Source organism: Mobula hypostoma, chromosome 25 (genome assembly GCF_963921235.1).
Source record: "Mobula hypostoma chromosome 25, sMobHyp1.1, whole genome shotgun sequence".
NCBI lineage: Eukaryota > Metazoa > Chordata > Chondrichthyes > Myliobatiformes > Myliobatidae > Mobula > Mobula hypostoma.
Genome location: NC_086121.1, coordinates 20,642,629 through 20,656,173, shown reverse-complemented (window position 1 = coordinate 20,656,173; position 13,545 = coordinate 20,642,629). Strand labels below are relative to the sequence as shown.

Genomic DNA, 13,545 nt, shown 5'->3' with positions numbered 1-13,545 from the left:
TAGTCCCATCGATCTGAACCTGGATCACAGCCCTTCATACCCTCTCACCCATGTACCTATATCTCTTAAATGTTGAAATTAAACCTGCATCGACCACTTCCACTGGCAGCTTGTTATATACTCTCGCCACTCTCTGAAGAAGATCCCCCTCATGCTCCCCTTAAACATTTCACCTTTCACCCTTAACCCATGACCTCTAGTTCTAGTCTCATCCAACCTCAATGGAAAAATCTTGGTTGAAATCACCCTATCTATACCCCTCACAATTTTGTATATCTCTATCAAATCTCCCCTCATTCTCCAATGTGGAATAAAGTCCGAACCTATTCAATCTTCCCCTATACATCAAGTCCTCAAGTTGTTGCAAATTGCTAGTAAATTTTCTCTGCACTCTTTCAAGTTTATTGATGTCTTTCTTACAGATAGTAACTGGAACTGCACACAGGTTACTGGAATTGCACACAATAATCCAAATTAGGCCTTACCAATATTTTATACAACTTCAACATTACATCCCAGCTCCCGTACTAACTACTTTGATTTATGAAAGCCAATGTGCCAAAAGCTCTCTTTATGACCCTACCTACCTGTGAATCCACTTTCAAAGAATTATGGATTTGTATTCCCAAATTCCACTGAAATAAAAACATTATCTGTAACTGCTATGCACACACTCTGGATTGCACTATAGGTATTGGCCTACAAAGTGTGTTTGGATGTCTTGAATAAAACTTGAACTTGTAACTTTACCATTCATAAGTTGCGGGGAAGATGTGGGGGAGGTGCCTGAACACATCAGTGGACCCCTTGAATAATCGCAGCTGTTCTGTTAGATCATGACTAATCCTTAAATTACTTTTATGCTTAGTCCCAGATCTCTTGCTCTTCTAAGCTCAGGCAAGGGGGCACCTTCTTGAGCTACTTTGATTAATATTCGTTTTTAGAGGTCAAAGGATGACTGTTAAAACATTCTTAGAAAGAGCAGCAGCTTTTTGTGCCCATGCTGGTAATGTACAGGATGATAACTTTACAACTGGCTGTCCCTGACTGTCAGGTATGCATCTGTTTATTGAACTGTTTGTCTTGTCTCTGCATTAGGATATCACACCTTACATGAATCCCTGCCCATACACAGTCTCGCCAAACACACACGTGTCTCAAGTATTCAACCTATTCCGTACCATGGGATTGAGGCACCTACCAGTCATCAATGCTGTGGGAGAGGTGAGTTGGGACAGCGATTCTGCAACTTCATTGTGTGCGCTTCTGCAGTTAGAAATCTTACCCGAATCTGTTTTCACTTTTCCTTTGGTTTAGATTGTCGGAATCATCACACGACACAATCTGAGCCACGATTTTCTATTGATGAAGCTACGACACCACAATATGACAATTTGATTCCCTCCCTCATGGTGCAACATTCCAGATGCTTCTGCCTCACATTTGCAATGACGGTGATTTTCGGGGCCATCTGAAAAGACAGGACATCCTTTGGTGCCAGTCTTCTCCACGTCCACCTGCCAGACTGGATAAGCAAATAGCCGCTGGAGGGTTTAGCTCCCCGGGTTTTAGTTTTAGTTTGCCGCATTACTTGTCTGTTCAGTCTGTGGCTGAGTTTGTTAATTGTGGAACTAATTAAAGTTGCTTGTACTCGAGTGAAATGGGCAGCAGTGAAAGGTTGTAGTTTGTTTTATGAGATTCAGTGGACCTCCAGACATCAGAGAATTTTGCAGTGAGGGCAGTCGGCTAAGCATTTTATGGAGCATGGCAAATTGGCTGACTCTGCAATTTTCTCATGGTAAATCAATATCAAAAGGACAAGTCTGGGAAAGGCACAAATATGAAACACTAACGAGACAGAAAATAGAGGAACTTACTAATGGATTTATTCAGAGATTGGTGATTGCTCTTTTTGGCGTTTTGTTTAAACACTAGATCTGCAGATTAACTAGATATTGTAATTCAAATGAATCTGTCCCTGTGCACAGATTTGGAAGTTTGGTTTTAAAAGTTGCAGACCAGAAAATGCAGTAATACAGTTTCCAACTGAATGGAGCAAGGTCAGGATCTTTGCATGGTTGGTTGAAGGAACTCGTTTATCAGTATCCACAGTTTGTTCCATTTCAGTATCTCTCATAATCCTCGTGGGAGGAATCTGTTGCAGTTATTAACTGGTTCACTCTGAGCCTTGTCGTGTCACAGTTGCTCTTATTTCCATGGTTACACAATTTGGGGAGCTGCACATCTCAAGTTGTAACACAATCCATGTAAGTGATGTCTTGCATGATGCCACTACATCAAAAGTTGTCCGCTTGATGGTGATCAGTGAGTGGCAGATCTGAAAGCAAAATTGTATTGGGAAAAATGTAACAAGTCCTCCAATGAAGCCGTTAATTATTTTTTGAAGTAGGTATAATTGTAACAGAGTTGTCTTTTGCCATGAATGCAACAGCCCAGGGAAAAGAAGAGATATTAAGGCGATTGGTGTGCTGAAGAATATAATTAAAATTGCTAGAATTGATGAGAAGTGGGAGTTGTTGGTTGAAGTATTGTGCAAAATTAGGTAGAAGCTAGTGAGCTGGCCACCACTGCCACACTGTTTTGCTGTGTGCGCTGTGGCCTACAGAGAATCTCAATTAAGGGAAATTACATTTGCATGTGGATTGAGGGCACAGTTATTCTTCATTCTTTTCTGTAAGTGGAAAAGCCATACCATGTTGTTAAACTTGAGTGTACTGTACTTATGAAGGGTTAATCCACACAAAGGGAACCCTAGAGCTCTGGATCATGAAATGAAAGGGAAAAAACTCAAATTCTGAGCCTCCATTGTTCTTAATTCCCTTTTCTTTAAATTCTGTGTCCAATTTTTTTTTTGTCTTTAAGAGTTTTAATTATTTTTAAGATTAAAAAATAGTAATTTGGGACTTGAAGTTTTTAGTACAAGCCTTAGCTTTTGTTTTCAGTGTGTTCATTGCACTTAATCTGCCTTCCCTGTCACCTTAAGTTTTCATCATTTTGATTCACACTTATTGTACAGCCCTAGTGGACCGGGACCTGTACCCTGGATGTGTAAAGTCACTGTAGCAGTTTTTGTGTTTCAGAAACGCTTTGTGATGAGCTTGGGACATTCTTCAAGAAACAAAATATCACCCAGTTAGTAGTTAGACCCAGATGATACATCTGTTTATTATAAAGCAGTTATCCTTTTTTTTCCCACTGTTAGGACAATATAGAATATCAGTGTCCTAATTGGAACCTAGGTTGTCAGTTGGGTGAATCTCAACTTAATTTCTGAGCCAGAGAACAACTTTTATTTTGGATACCCTTTTGAGAAGTTTAAGTTGGGCTGTCTGTCTAGCACCAAATTCCACATGATCCTCTATAATTCCCTCAATCCTCAAAAAATAACACCTAAAGGCACGACACAGTCTTGGATTATCTAAGTGTAGCACCATCTCCCATTGATCACCCACCTTCCCCTCCATCTCTAATAGCATGGAACACTGGAGTTAAGTGATGGTTAAATGTAGGATTTATTAATTAACTGACATTCGCAACCACTGAAAACAGTTTCTGAATCTTAAGCCCTGCAACGTTTAAAGGCAGTGGAAAAAAAGGGACCTCCAGGTGAGCAGGGCTGATGTGGGTTCCATTCTCTAATTATGTTATTATTATCTTCAAAGTCTTAATGTCAGATTGATGGATGTTAAGTTGCTGCAACCAGAAGATGATCACATTATCACATTTGCACTTATTATTTTTTACATTAATTGTTTCACATCAGAATGCTTCTGAAGCCAAATGTACTTCTCATTTTATTTTTTTATTCCGTGTTTGTAAAAGCTCTGACCTTATAACCACTTATTTTTTTGAAGATTAGGTTACATTGAAATAAAATATTCCCATTTGTGGTGTTTGGGTTGTCGGTTCATGATAACTTTTACACACACTGAAGAATTTTGAAGCATTAAGAGGATGTTGTGGCGATTTCTCTGTCTTCTTAAGTTCCTTGCATCTGGCAAATTGCATAAACTGAATATAATTGCCCTTGAGTTCAGAAGGTTGTGGGTGCAACTTCAGTTCTGATCAAACCATTTTCAAAAGGTTCTCATTGACTTTGTTTTTCTTGTACTCTGCTTGCATTTATAAAGCCCAGGATCCCATATGTTCTTAACACTTTTTCTTAACAATTGGCTAATTGCCAGGCTGGTAATACAGATGCTTATATTGAGAATCAGAGACCCTAGTTCAAATCCCACTATGGCAACTGTGCACTCTAAATTCAGTTAATAATCTGGAATATTTTTAAAAAAGACAAATCTACAAAGCTAGAAGAATTTTTAAAATCCCAGGTGTTTCACTTACTTCCTTTGGGAGGCAATGTGACAGCCTTATCCAGCCTGGTCCATGTGCAGTGTCTGGCTCAAAGTGTTTGACTCTTAAATATGCCCTTGTGTGGCTCTACAAGTCACTCAATTCAAAGACAATAAGTTGTTGTTGCTCCTTTTCGTGCCACATGGCGCATCAGGTGGGTATTTTTGCTGTTTCCATAGCATTTGACTTTTTTTAACAACACTTAACCCAGCACGGATGGGAAGTGTGCAAGGAGCTGGCTGGATTTGAACTCGAACTTCTCACATCTAAAACAATCACTGGGGCACAACCCAGGGAGTAATCTAGAAATTACTACCATTGGATATCTGTCTTCTAATCTCTTTAATGACTTTTTTTATAATCTGCCTGTAGAGCATTCTTTGCTTCATTCACACACTCCTTTAGTGACTTACAGTCTGTGACAATCTGCTGCATGAGTATTTCAAAGGTACATTTAATGTCAGAGAAATGTATACATCCTGAAATGCTTTTTCCTGGCAACCATCCACAAAAAACAGAGGAGTGCCCCCAAAGAATAAACGACAGTTAAATGTTAGAACCCCAAAATCCCCCCCCCCAGCTCCCCTCCCTCCCGTGTGTAAGCACAGCAAGCAACAATCCCCCCTCCCCCCACCGGCTAAAAAAAGCATTGGCACCCGCCACGGAGCACTCAAGCATGAGCAAGACAACAGCAAAGACACAGACTTGCAGTACCCAAGGACTACTTGTTCACCCGACATTCGACATACCACGGGCGCGCTCTCTCCCTAATAAGGGAGAAAGAGGTGTCTCCGTTTCACAGCGAGAGGGGAGATGTAACAAACAACTCACTGGTTTACAATGTTAAAAGTCAGTTGCATTGCTTTTTCTGAGGTCTGCCCAAAGATCTCGGGTCTCTGGGCACACAGCCATAGATCTTCCATCTCCCACGACACCGACCTCCGATCCCGCCCCCCCCCCCCCATCTCCAGAGCCACGAAAACTCGGTCCTCCGAAGGCGAGCGGAGCTCTTAGGCTGAGCCCTTGACGTGCCGAGCAACAGCCAGTTGTGAAACCCTGAGAGCGGGTCCCATTTCCGCGGAGAACCGTCGTCAGCGTGTAACTCCAGATCAGGTTCTTCAGAAGAATCCTGAAGGGGAAAAATAGCGATATTAAAGATGGAAATAGAATCATCATCTCATCACCTTTGCCATAAATCTGGAATTTCATTTGGTCTGCATCTAAGGAACAGATACCAATTAGCTGCCAGAAATGAGTGTTTCTCTGTACTCAGTTCCATTTCTTAACTTTAAATGAATCCATTTGATCACTTCTTAGCCTCAGTTTGAAGGTATTTTGCAGTTTGTATTTCATTGATTGGCAGCGTCCTCACAAATCTTGTATTTTTCCATCTGTTGCCCAAACATGAGGATTAAGCATAAGATTCTCAAAACCAAGTAAAAAAAAAATGAAGTTTTAGGAACAAAAAATTGATAAAACTTGCTAAAGCCCATTTTATTTTGATCTCTGACTATCAGGATTTAAATAAAACAAATTAATTCTTGAAGGAATTACTCATGTCTCCTCATTGTTACTTTGTTAATTATTTACACTCCTCTCCAACTTTAATCTATGTGACTGCTGTTGATTCTTACAGAATTTTAAAACTCAGAACTTGCTCACATTACACTCCAGGTCAGGAATATGAGCCCCATAGAAATAAGGAGAAAGTTTCAAATGTGATTCTATGAAAGTAATGTTGATAGTATTTTAAATATAGTCCCAGGAGAGATCCTTGCATGCTATGAGGGATCAGTAAAAGTGTTTGAAGTAGACGATGCTACAGGGTCCTGAGGCATTCGTTTAAATCTACTTTGCAGTTTAGCTGTTGGAATTCTCCCTCCATATGGGTTCAATCAACTGAACATTACAAAACTGAGATTGGAAAAGATTTTAGTTAGGCTAGAGCAGGAGTTCCCAACCTTTTTAATGCCATGAACTCCTACCATTAACCATGGGGTCCATGAACCCCAGGTTGGGAGCCCCTGGGTTAGGGTATAAAAGGCTATGGAACCAAATGAAGAAAATGGATTTAACGTTCAAATGAATCATTAAATTAAATCGAGGAGCTGGCTCAAGCCCTTGACTTGTTCTATTCCTCTCAAGAACATGTATCATGCTTTGAAAACACTTTAATAAGTGAGATAAATTATGTAATATTTTGGACCTTGAAATTTACAAGACAGTAGTAAATGATTAATGTTTCCTACTGTGAGTGCTGTGATACAGCTTGTGATGATACAGAAGGACCAGTTAGCCCCAGCAGAATAATCCCATTGGTTCCTTATTTCTCTGTAACCCTGCAATTTATTCTTTCACACATGCCCATCAGCTCCATTCTTTGTACTTTTATTTTTCCAATTAACCTACAAGCATGTCTAGCAGGTGTGAGAGGAAGCCAGAACAGCAAGAGTAAACCATGTGGTCATGAAAAGAATATGCGAGTTTCACGGAGACAGCTTTCCAAAGTCTTGGATCAAATCCAGCTTCTTGTAACCATAAGGAAGATGCACTACCTACTGTGTCCCATTGTGCCAACTGGATTAGAGAGAACTATACAAACATGAGGAAATCTGCAGATGCTGGAATTTCAAGCAACACACACAAAAGTTGCTGGTGAACGCAGCAGGCCAGGCAGCATCTCTAGGAAGAGGTACAGTCGACGTTTCGGACCGAGACCCTTCGTCAGGACTAACTGAAGGAAGAAGCTTCTTTCTTCTTCTTTCAGTTAGCCCTGACGAAGGGTCTCGGCCTGAAACGTCGACTGTACCTCTTCCTAGAGATGCTGCCTGGCCTGCTGCGTTCACCAGCAACTTTTATGTGTGTTGTAGGGAGAACTATGTTTAATTTTGCTGTGCAGAGCTGCTTAGTGGTCAGTACCTATATGAGCTGCATAACAATTTAATAAAACTCAAATTGTCACAAGTAGTAAGCTGGTGAATCATATGTTGATCTTTGATCCAAGGAACATCTTTATACACAAAAAAAACACAAAACATTCCAAAAAGAAATCAGCGGAAGTCATAGATGAATAATTATCTACAAGCCTATTACACCTGAATTCTGTCAACGTTCCCTCTAATTTTCCTTTACACCTGCATGCTCTAACTATTGCTCTGAGCAGAAAATTTGTACAGGGCCTGAAAACTGTGCAGGACTTTAGATGTTTTTTTTTGTAATATGCATCCTATGAATATTTAGAATGAAAATTGAACAATCACAATTTTGATTTTCTTAATTGAAGGGTATAATAAAATGCAGTGCAACAAAGAAGATCTTTCATGTTTTGTAAACTTTTAAACTTAGATAATGTCGGTGTTCAGTGGGTCAGCAGTTTATTACATTGAGCTCCCAACTTCCATTCTGTGTTTATTGTTACAATTTGTAACAGTATTTTAACTTGGAGCACTGATAATGTAAATACGATGAAGCTCCAAAATGTTTCAAAGTAAAGGTTGTGGTACATTTATTGTTTAGAAATTTTATGGATTATATTCATGAATACATAATTACAAGGTATTCACAATTATATTAGCATAATTACAAAATTATATTAATATTATAATAACATATAAAAGAAAATTCTGGCTGCGTGGCAACAAAGGCTATGTGGGTGGGAACATTTCAATTACTGCGCGGCTGTGCACCCGTGCAGCTTAGAGAGAACAGTGCCTTCAGTGTACACATTAAGATCATCAACTCCTATATATACCGTGTGGTTCAGCTGTAGCACTTAATTGTTTCACTTTGTCTCCAGCAAAAACGCTACAGATGCTGGAAATCCCAAATAAAAGCAGAATATATACAGTAGGTCTTTGAGTGGAATAGAGAAATAAAGTAAATGTTTCAAGTCACAAACAAGAGAAAATCTGCAAATGCTGGGAGATCCAAGTAACACACACAAAATGCAGGGAGTAATTCAGCAGGCCAGGCAGCATCGAAGCAACACTCAGAAAATGCTGGAAGGCCTGCTGAGCTCCTCCAGCCTTCTGTGTGTGTTAAATATTTCAAGTGACGGTCTTTCAGGAAATGGGGAAAGACCGAGAAACTAAAGAAAATGTGACAGGGTGGGGATAAGGAAAGATTGAATTACATACAGCAAGTGGTGATGGAGGCTAGTGAACATTAAAAGTGCTTTCACGAGAGAAAGAAGTATTTCAAACTTGGAAATTATCAGAAGTGTGGGAATCAAGGCCGGTGGGACTAATTTTCTGAAATTGTTAAATTCAGAAATGAGTTCAGACTAGCTACTGTTAATCAAACTTGTGATGAGGTTTATTGGTGTAGATAATTAAAAGTTTTTGGGCAGCTGAAAACTCAGATTGACCTTGCAGACTGAGCTCTGAACTATGTCACATTTGTTCCTGATTAGTTACATCACGTATCTACTAAACAGCATAAATCATAGATTTAAAAAAAAAATTAGGTAACATGAATGTAGCAGATCTGTGATACTACTAAACTAATTTACTGATAAAAGTGCACCAAATTAAAATCAAATCAGACCGATATATTAAAATATTGCAACAAAACAACCTCGGTGTTTGCTTGAGGCTATAAAATTAGTTACAAGTTTGTGATATAGTAAAATTGTAAAGGTTGAGGAACACCTTTGTGGTGGAACACTTAGATCTATTTAGTTCTCGCCGTTTCCTCAGCCTCTGGAAATAGTCCAACTGTTCAAGGGTCAAAAATGGGTGGCCTCACTCTTGTCCACATTGAAATTCCTTTCCTGCAGTTTTATCAAATATGTGATCTGTGATACTTATGCAGTGCATGGTAGTGTAGTGGTTAGCATGACACCATTACACTAGGCATCAGAGTTTGGATTGAAGTTCTGATGTTGTCCGTAAGGAGTTTGTACGTCCTCGCAATGAACATGTGGGTTTCCTCAGGGTGCTCTGGTTTCCTCCCATATTCAAAAGAAAACTGGTTAGGTTAATTGGCCATTGTAAATCGTACTGTGATAAGGCTAGGGTGGGTTGTTGGGTGTTGCGGCTCTTTGGACTGGAAGAGCCTGTTTGGCATTTTATTTCTAAATAATAAAATAATTCCCTGCACTATTCCTGTTCTAATTACCATTTACAAAGCATTCAACCTCTCTAATTCAGCACGTTGCAGAAACCAGCCTCCCTTCCATGGATGCTGTACTCCCAGCTGGCCCAGTAAAGCTGTTAGCAGCATCAAAGACGCCGTCCATCTTGGAAATGTCTCTCTTCTCTCCTCTTCCATCAGGCAGAAGATACAAAAGCGTAAAAGCAGGTTCAAGATAAGCTATACTGCTGTTATAAAACCATTAAAGAGTTCCCAGTTTGATAAATTTGACTCTTGATTTCACAATCTACTTTGATATGATCTTGCATTATATTGTTTACCTGCACTGTGCTTTCTCTGTAGCTGTTATGCTTTATTCTGCATTATTGTTTTACTTTGTACTACCTCAATACACTGTGTAATCTGTATGAACAGTATGCAAGAAAATCTTTTTCCTGTATCTCAGTACATGTGAAAATAATAACCAAATTCCAATTCCTTTTCCACCATTTAATAAGGTTACAGCTCATCCCCAAGCTTTGCCATCTGACTCCTAAAACTCTTGATTTCCTATAGTCCAAAGTTCACATATCTTACCCTTGTTATCCATAGCTGTGTCAAAAGTCATCATCATCATCAGGTGCCACGCCCAGTTTGAGCTTTTACTGCCATGGCCCACACACTCCTGTTTCGGGTCAAGTGGATCAATTCATTGGTATTCATTTCCAGTTCCCTGGCTGCTGTCTCCATCATCATTTGTCTTTGTCTTCCTCTTGCTTTCTTCCCTTCAATCTTTCCCATAATTACCGTGCATTCTAACTCCTCTTTCCTAATCACATGTCCAACGAAGTAATGTTGCCTTTTCATGATCTCATACTTTATTTCTCTTTTTGTGTTTGCTCTGTTCATGACACCCTCATTAGATATTCGTTTCATCCATGATATTCTTTGCATCCTCCTCAAAAACCACATCTCTGCTGCTTCAATTCGTTTCCTCATGTTACTAGATATTGTCCAACATTCTGAGCCACATAACATAACTAGATAAATGTAACATTTCAGTGCTGTGAGGTGGGTTGTCATGCCTAGTTTAGTGTTGGTCAGTATACTCTTCATTCTTGTAAATGTGTCTTTTGCCATCCCTATTCTTCTTCTGATGTCCATGTCACACCTGCCATCTGATGTCGCCCAGCTTCCTAAGTAGCAAGAGTTCTGTACTTGTTTTATGTCTTCCCTGTTTATTCTCAGCCTGCAGATAGGATTCTCCTTCTTTTTTTGGATATCACCATACATTCTGTCTTTTTGCAACTGATAAATAAACCCATTTTTGCATTTTCTTCAGCAACTATATCAATTAAGTTTTGTAGTTCTTCCTCCGTACTTGCAATTAACACAGTGTCATCCGCATATCCGAAATTATTGATGTTTTCACCGCCAACTTTGATTCCCAAGATGTCTCTTATTTTTTGTAATATTGTTTCACTGTACAAATTAAACAAATCAGGGGAGAAAACACACCCTTGTCTTACGCCTCTCTTGATTTTCGTAAACTGACTCACTTCTCCATCTATTCTTACGGCGGCAGTTTGTTCCCAGTACAGATTTCTGATTAGGCGGAGGTCTTTCAAATCTAGATCTAGAGTTTCCTGTAATATTTCAAATAAATTATTGTGCTTCACTTTATCAAATGCTTTTTGTGTAGTTGATAAAACTTTGTTTTATTGACTATACAGCAGTATTTGATAAAGTGTCAAAAGTACTCGTAGGAAATAGCTACATGGAGATAACAGAGGAGCTGGAACTTTTATCCTTAAATATGACTGCAGATGTTCAAAATTGCAAGGCACATGATTCAGTATTGGTTTATATATAGGCTTCACTCAGCCTGCAAAGACTAAATTCCTTGAATGAATAAAGAGAAGGTAGGGTTGTGGAACCAAATTAAGTAAATGAAGGTAAGATACAGAAGAATAACTTAACTGAATGGAGGAAATGTCTCAATGGACGAGTTGGCCTTATCCTATTTAGAGCCATATATTTTTGGGGATTCTCCCAATATGCAAAATGATTTGCCTTATAATTTTTGAAAACCTCCATTAAATTCTCGAGGGGAGATAGGTGGGGTAATTAGAAATCAGTTGAAACATATTTAAGATCCCTGTTTAAGAAAAAAATGCATATATGCAGAGTATTATTTTTACTCACCAAGTTGTTAAGATAGAAAATTGAAAATAAGTGGTGGATGTAGATTCAGCAATAAAATTCAAGAAGTTGTGCATATATGTTGAATAGGTAACTCCTGTGCTCATTAATATATCACAGACTCAATTTTATTACTTCCTGATCTTGTTTTCAAATTCTCATTTATTGCACCTATCATTGAAACCTGCAAACCTAATCCCTGTACTCAGTCAATTCCAGCCTTTTCATCATGATCTTAATTTCAGTATCTCTGGCAGCTCTAACTTCGGCTACGAAGGACCTAAAATTCTGAATTCTATTCAAAGCGGTTTTCACTTTCTTCTCCCTGAGGATATTCCCTGAAATCTATGCTCTTGACACAGATTTTGGTCTCCTGTCCAATATCTCCTTCAGTGACTACTGAATTTTGATAGAAATCGCTCATGTGAAGTGTCTTTGGATACCAGGCCATCGGATAAAGGAAAGCAACTATTCCTATTTGGTTGTGTTAATTCTAATTTATTAAGATTGAATAGAGTGACATTTTGTCCCAGTCTTTGATTGCTAATAAACATCACTGTCTCCGCCCCCCAACTGCTCATGATCTGTTTCCTCTCATGGAAATCTCTCTGAACTCCAACTCTTCTCAAACTTCACATCTGGGATACAAGAGGGGGACTGGAGATGGAATGGAGTTAAATGTTGGTTACAAGCTTAGTCTCCCACAGTTCCTTCTACTTTGAACTCAGTGGTGCCCTGTTTAGCACCACTCCACACCACACCAAGCTTATAATCCTCCAAGTCTTCCAGGGTGAACACTCACAATTACATAATCCTGATAAAAGCCATCCTCTCGGACTGTGTCATGAGCTGGAAACCTGGCATAAATCCCTGCTATTCCCACTGTTGCAGTAGCAAGTTGATGCAGATTTCTATCCTGCACTGACACGTAGGCAGCAATGAATCACTGCAGGGTTCAGTGCAGAGAGGCCGCTTGCAAACATTGACATTGAGTGGGTTTGGATAAGGGTTACGGCTATGGGCTGATGAGATGTGGGGCTCGGGACTCTGCTCTACCAGCACAGTGAGTGCCGACCATTGCTGGGGCAAGGATTATTTGCAGTACTGGCTCCCCCACCCTCCAGTCCCACAGTCCATTTCATCACCTCCTGTTGAATGAAATGAAGTCACTGAGTCCCTCTCTCTTTGTTTGCCTCCATAACCCAGTCGAGAGATTTCTCAGTGGTAGCGAGCTCAGTGGAGAAGTCTGAACAAAGACAGGAACTCACTCTGAGCTTTCCAGGTCCTAGTTTCCCAGCATGTAATGTATTCTTGGCTGCAATGGATCGCGAAGGAGAAGAAATCTAGAACCCTGACAGATTTTTGAATTATCACTAGCCACTGCTGAGGTACCAGATGACTGGAGGGCAGTGGTTCAAATGGGCAGCAGGGATAAAGCATAGTAACCTACTAGTCTGACATCAATGGTATGAAAGTTATTGGAAAAGAATTACTAAGGGAGAGGATTTATCTACACTTGGAAAGTCAGGGGTTAACCAAGGGTAGTCAACATAGCTTTGTTTGGGGAGAAATTTTTTACAGAAACATAGAAACATAGAAAATAGGTACAGGGGTAGGCCATTCAGCCCTTCGAGCCTGCACCACCATTCAGTACGATCATGGCTGATCATCCAACTCAGAACCCTGTACCTGCCTTCTCTCCATACCCCCCAATCCCTTTAGCCACAAGGGCCATATCTAACTCCCTCTTAAATATAGCCAATGAGCTGGCCTCAACTGTTTCCTGTGGCAGAGAATTCCATAGATTCACCACTCTCTGTGTGAAGAAGTTTTTCCTCATCTCGGTCCTAAAAGGCTTCCCCTTTATCCTCAAACTGTGACCCCTCATTCTGGACT

At 39.8% G+C, this 13,545-nt stretch overlaps 1 protein-coding gene across 1 annotated transcript in view; it reads left to right on the top strand.

The window, feature by feature from the left end:
* Nucleotides 1-4,928, top strand: part of clcn6 (chloride channel 6) — a 69,428-nt gene extending 64,500 nt beyond the window's left edge. Inside the window, exons 22-23 of the mRNA XM_063032970.1 lie at nt 1,099-1,224; nt 1,318-4,928. Coding sequence (XP_062889040.1) covers nt 1,099-1,224; nt 1,318-1,398 — 207 coding nt within the window. The 3' untranslated portion in view covers nt 1,399-4,928. The remainder of the gene's footprint in view (nt 1-1,098; nt 1,225-1,317) is intronic.
* The last annotated feature ends 8,617 nt before the right edge of the window (nt 4,929-13,545 follow it).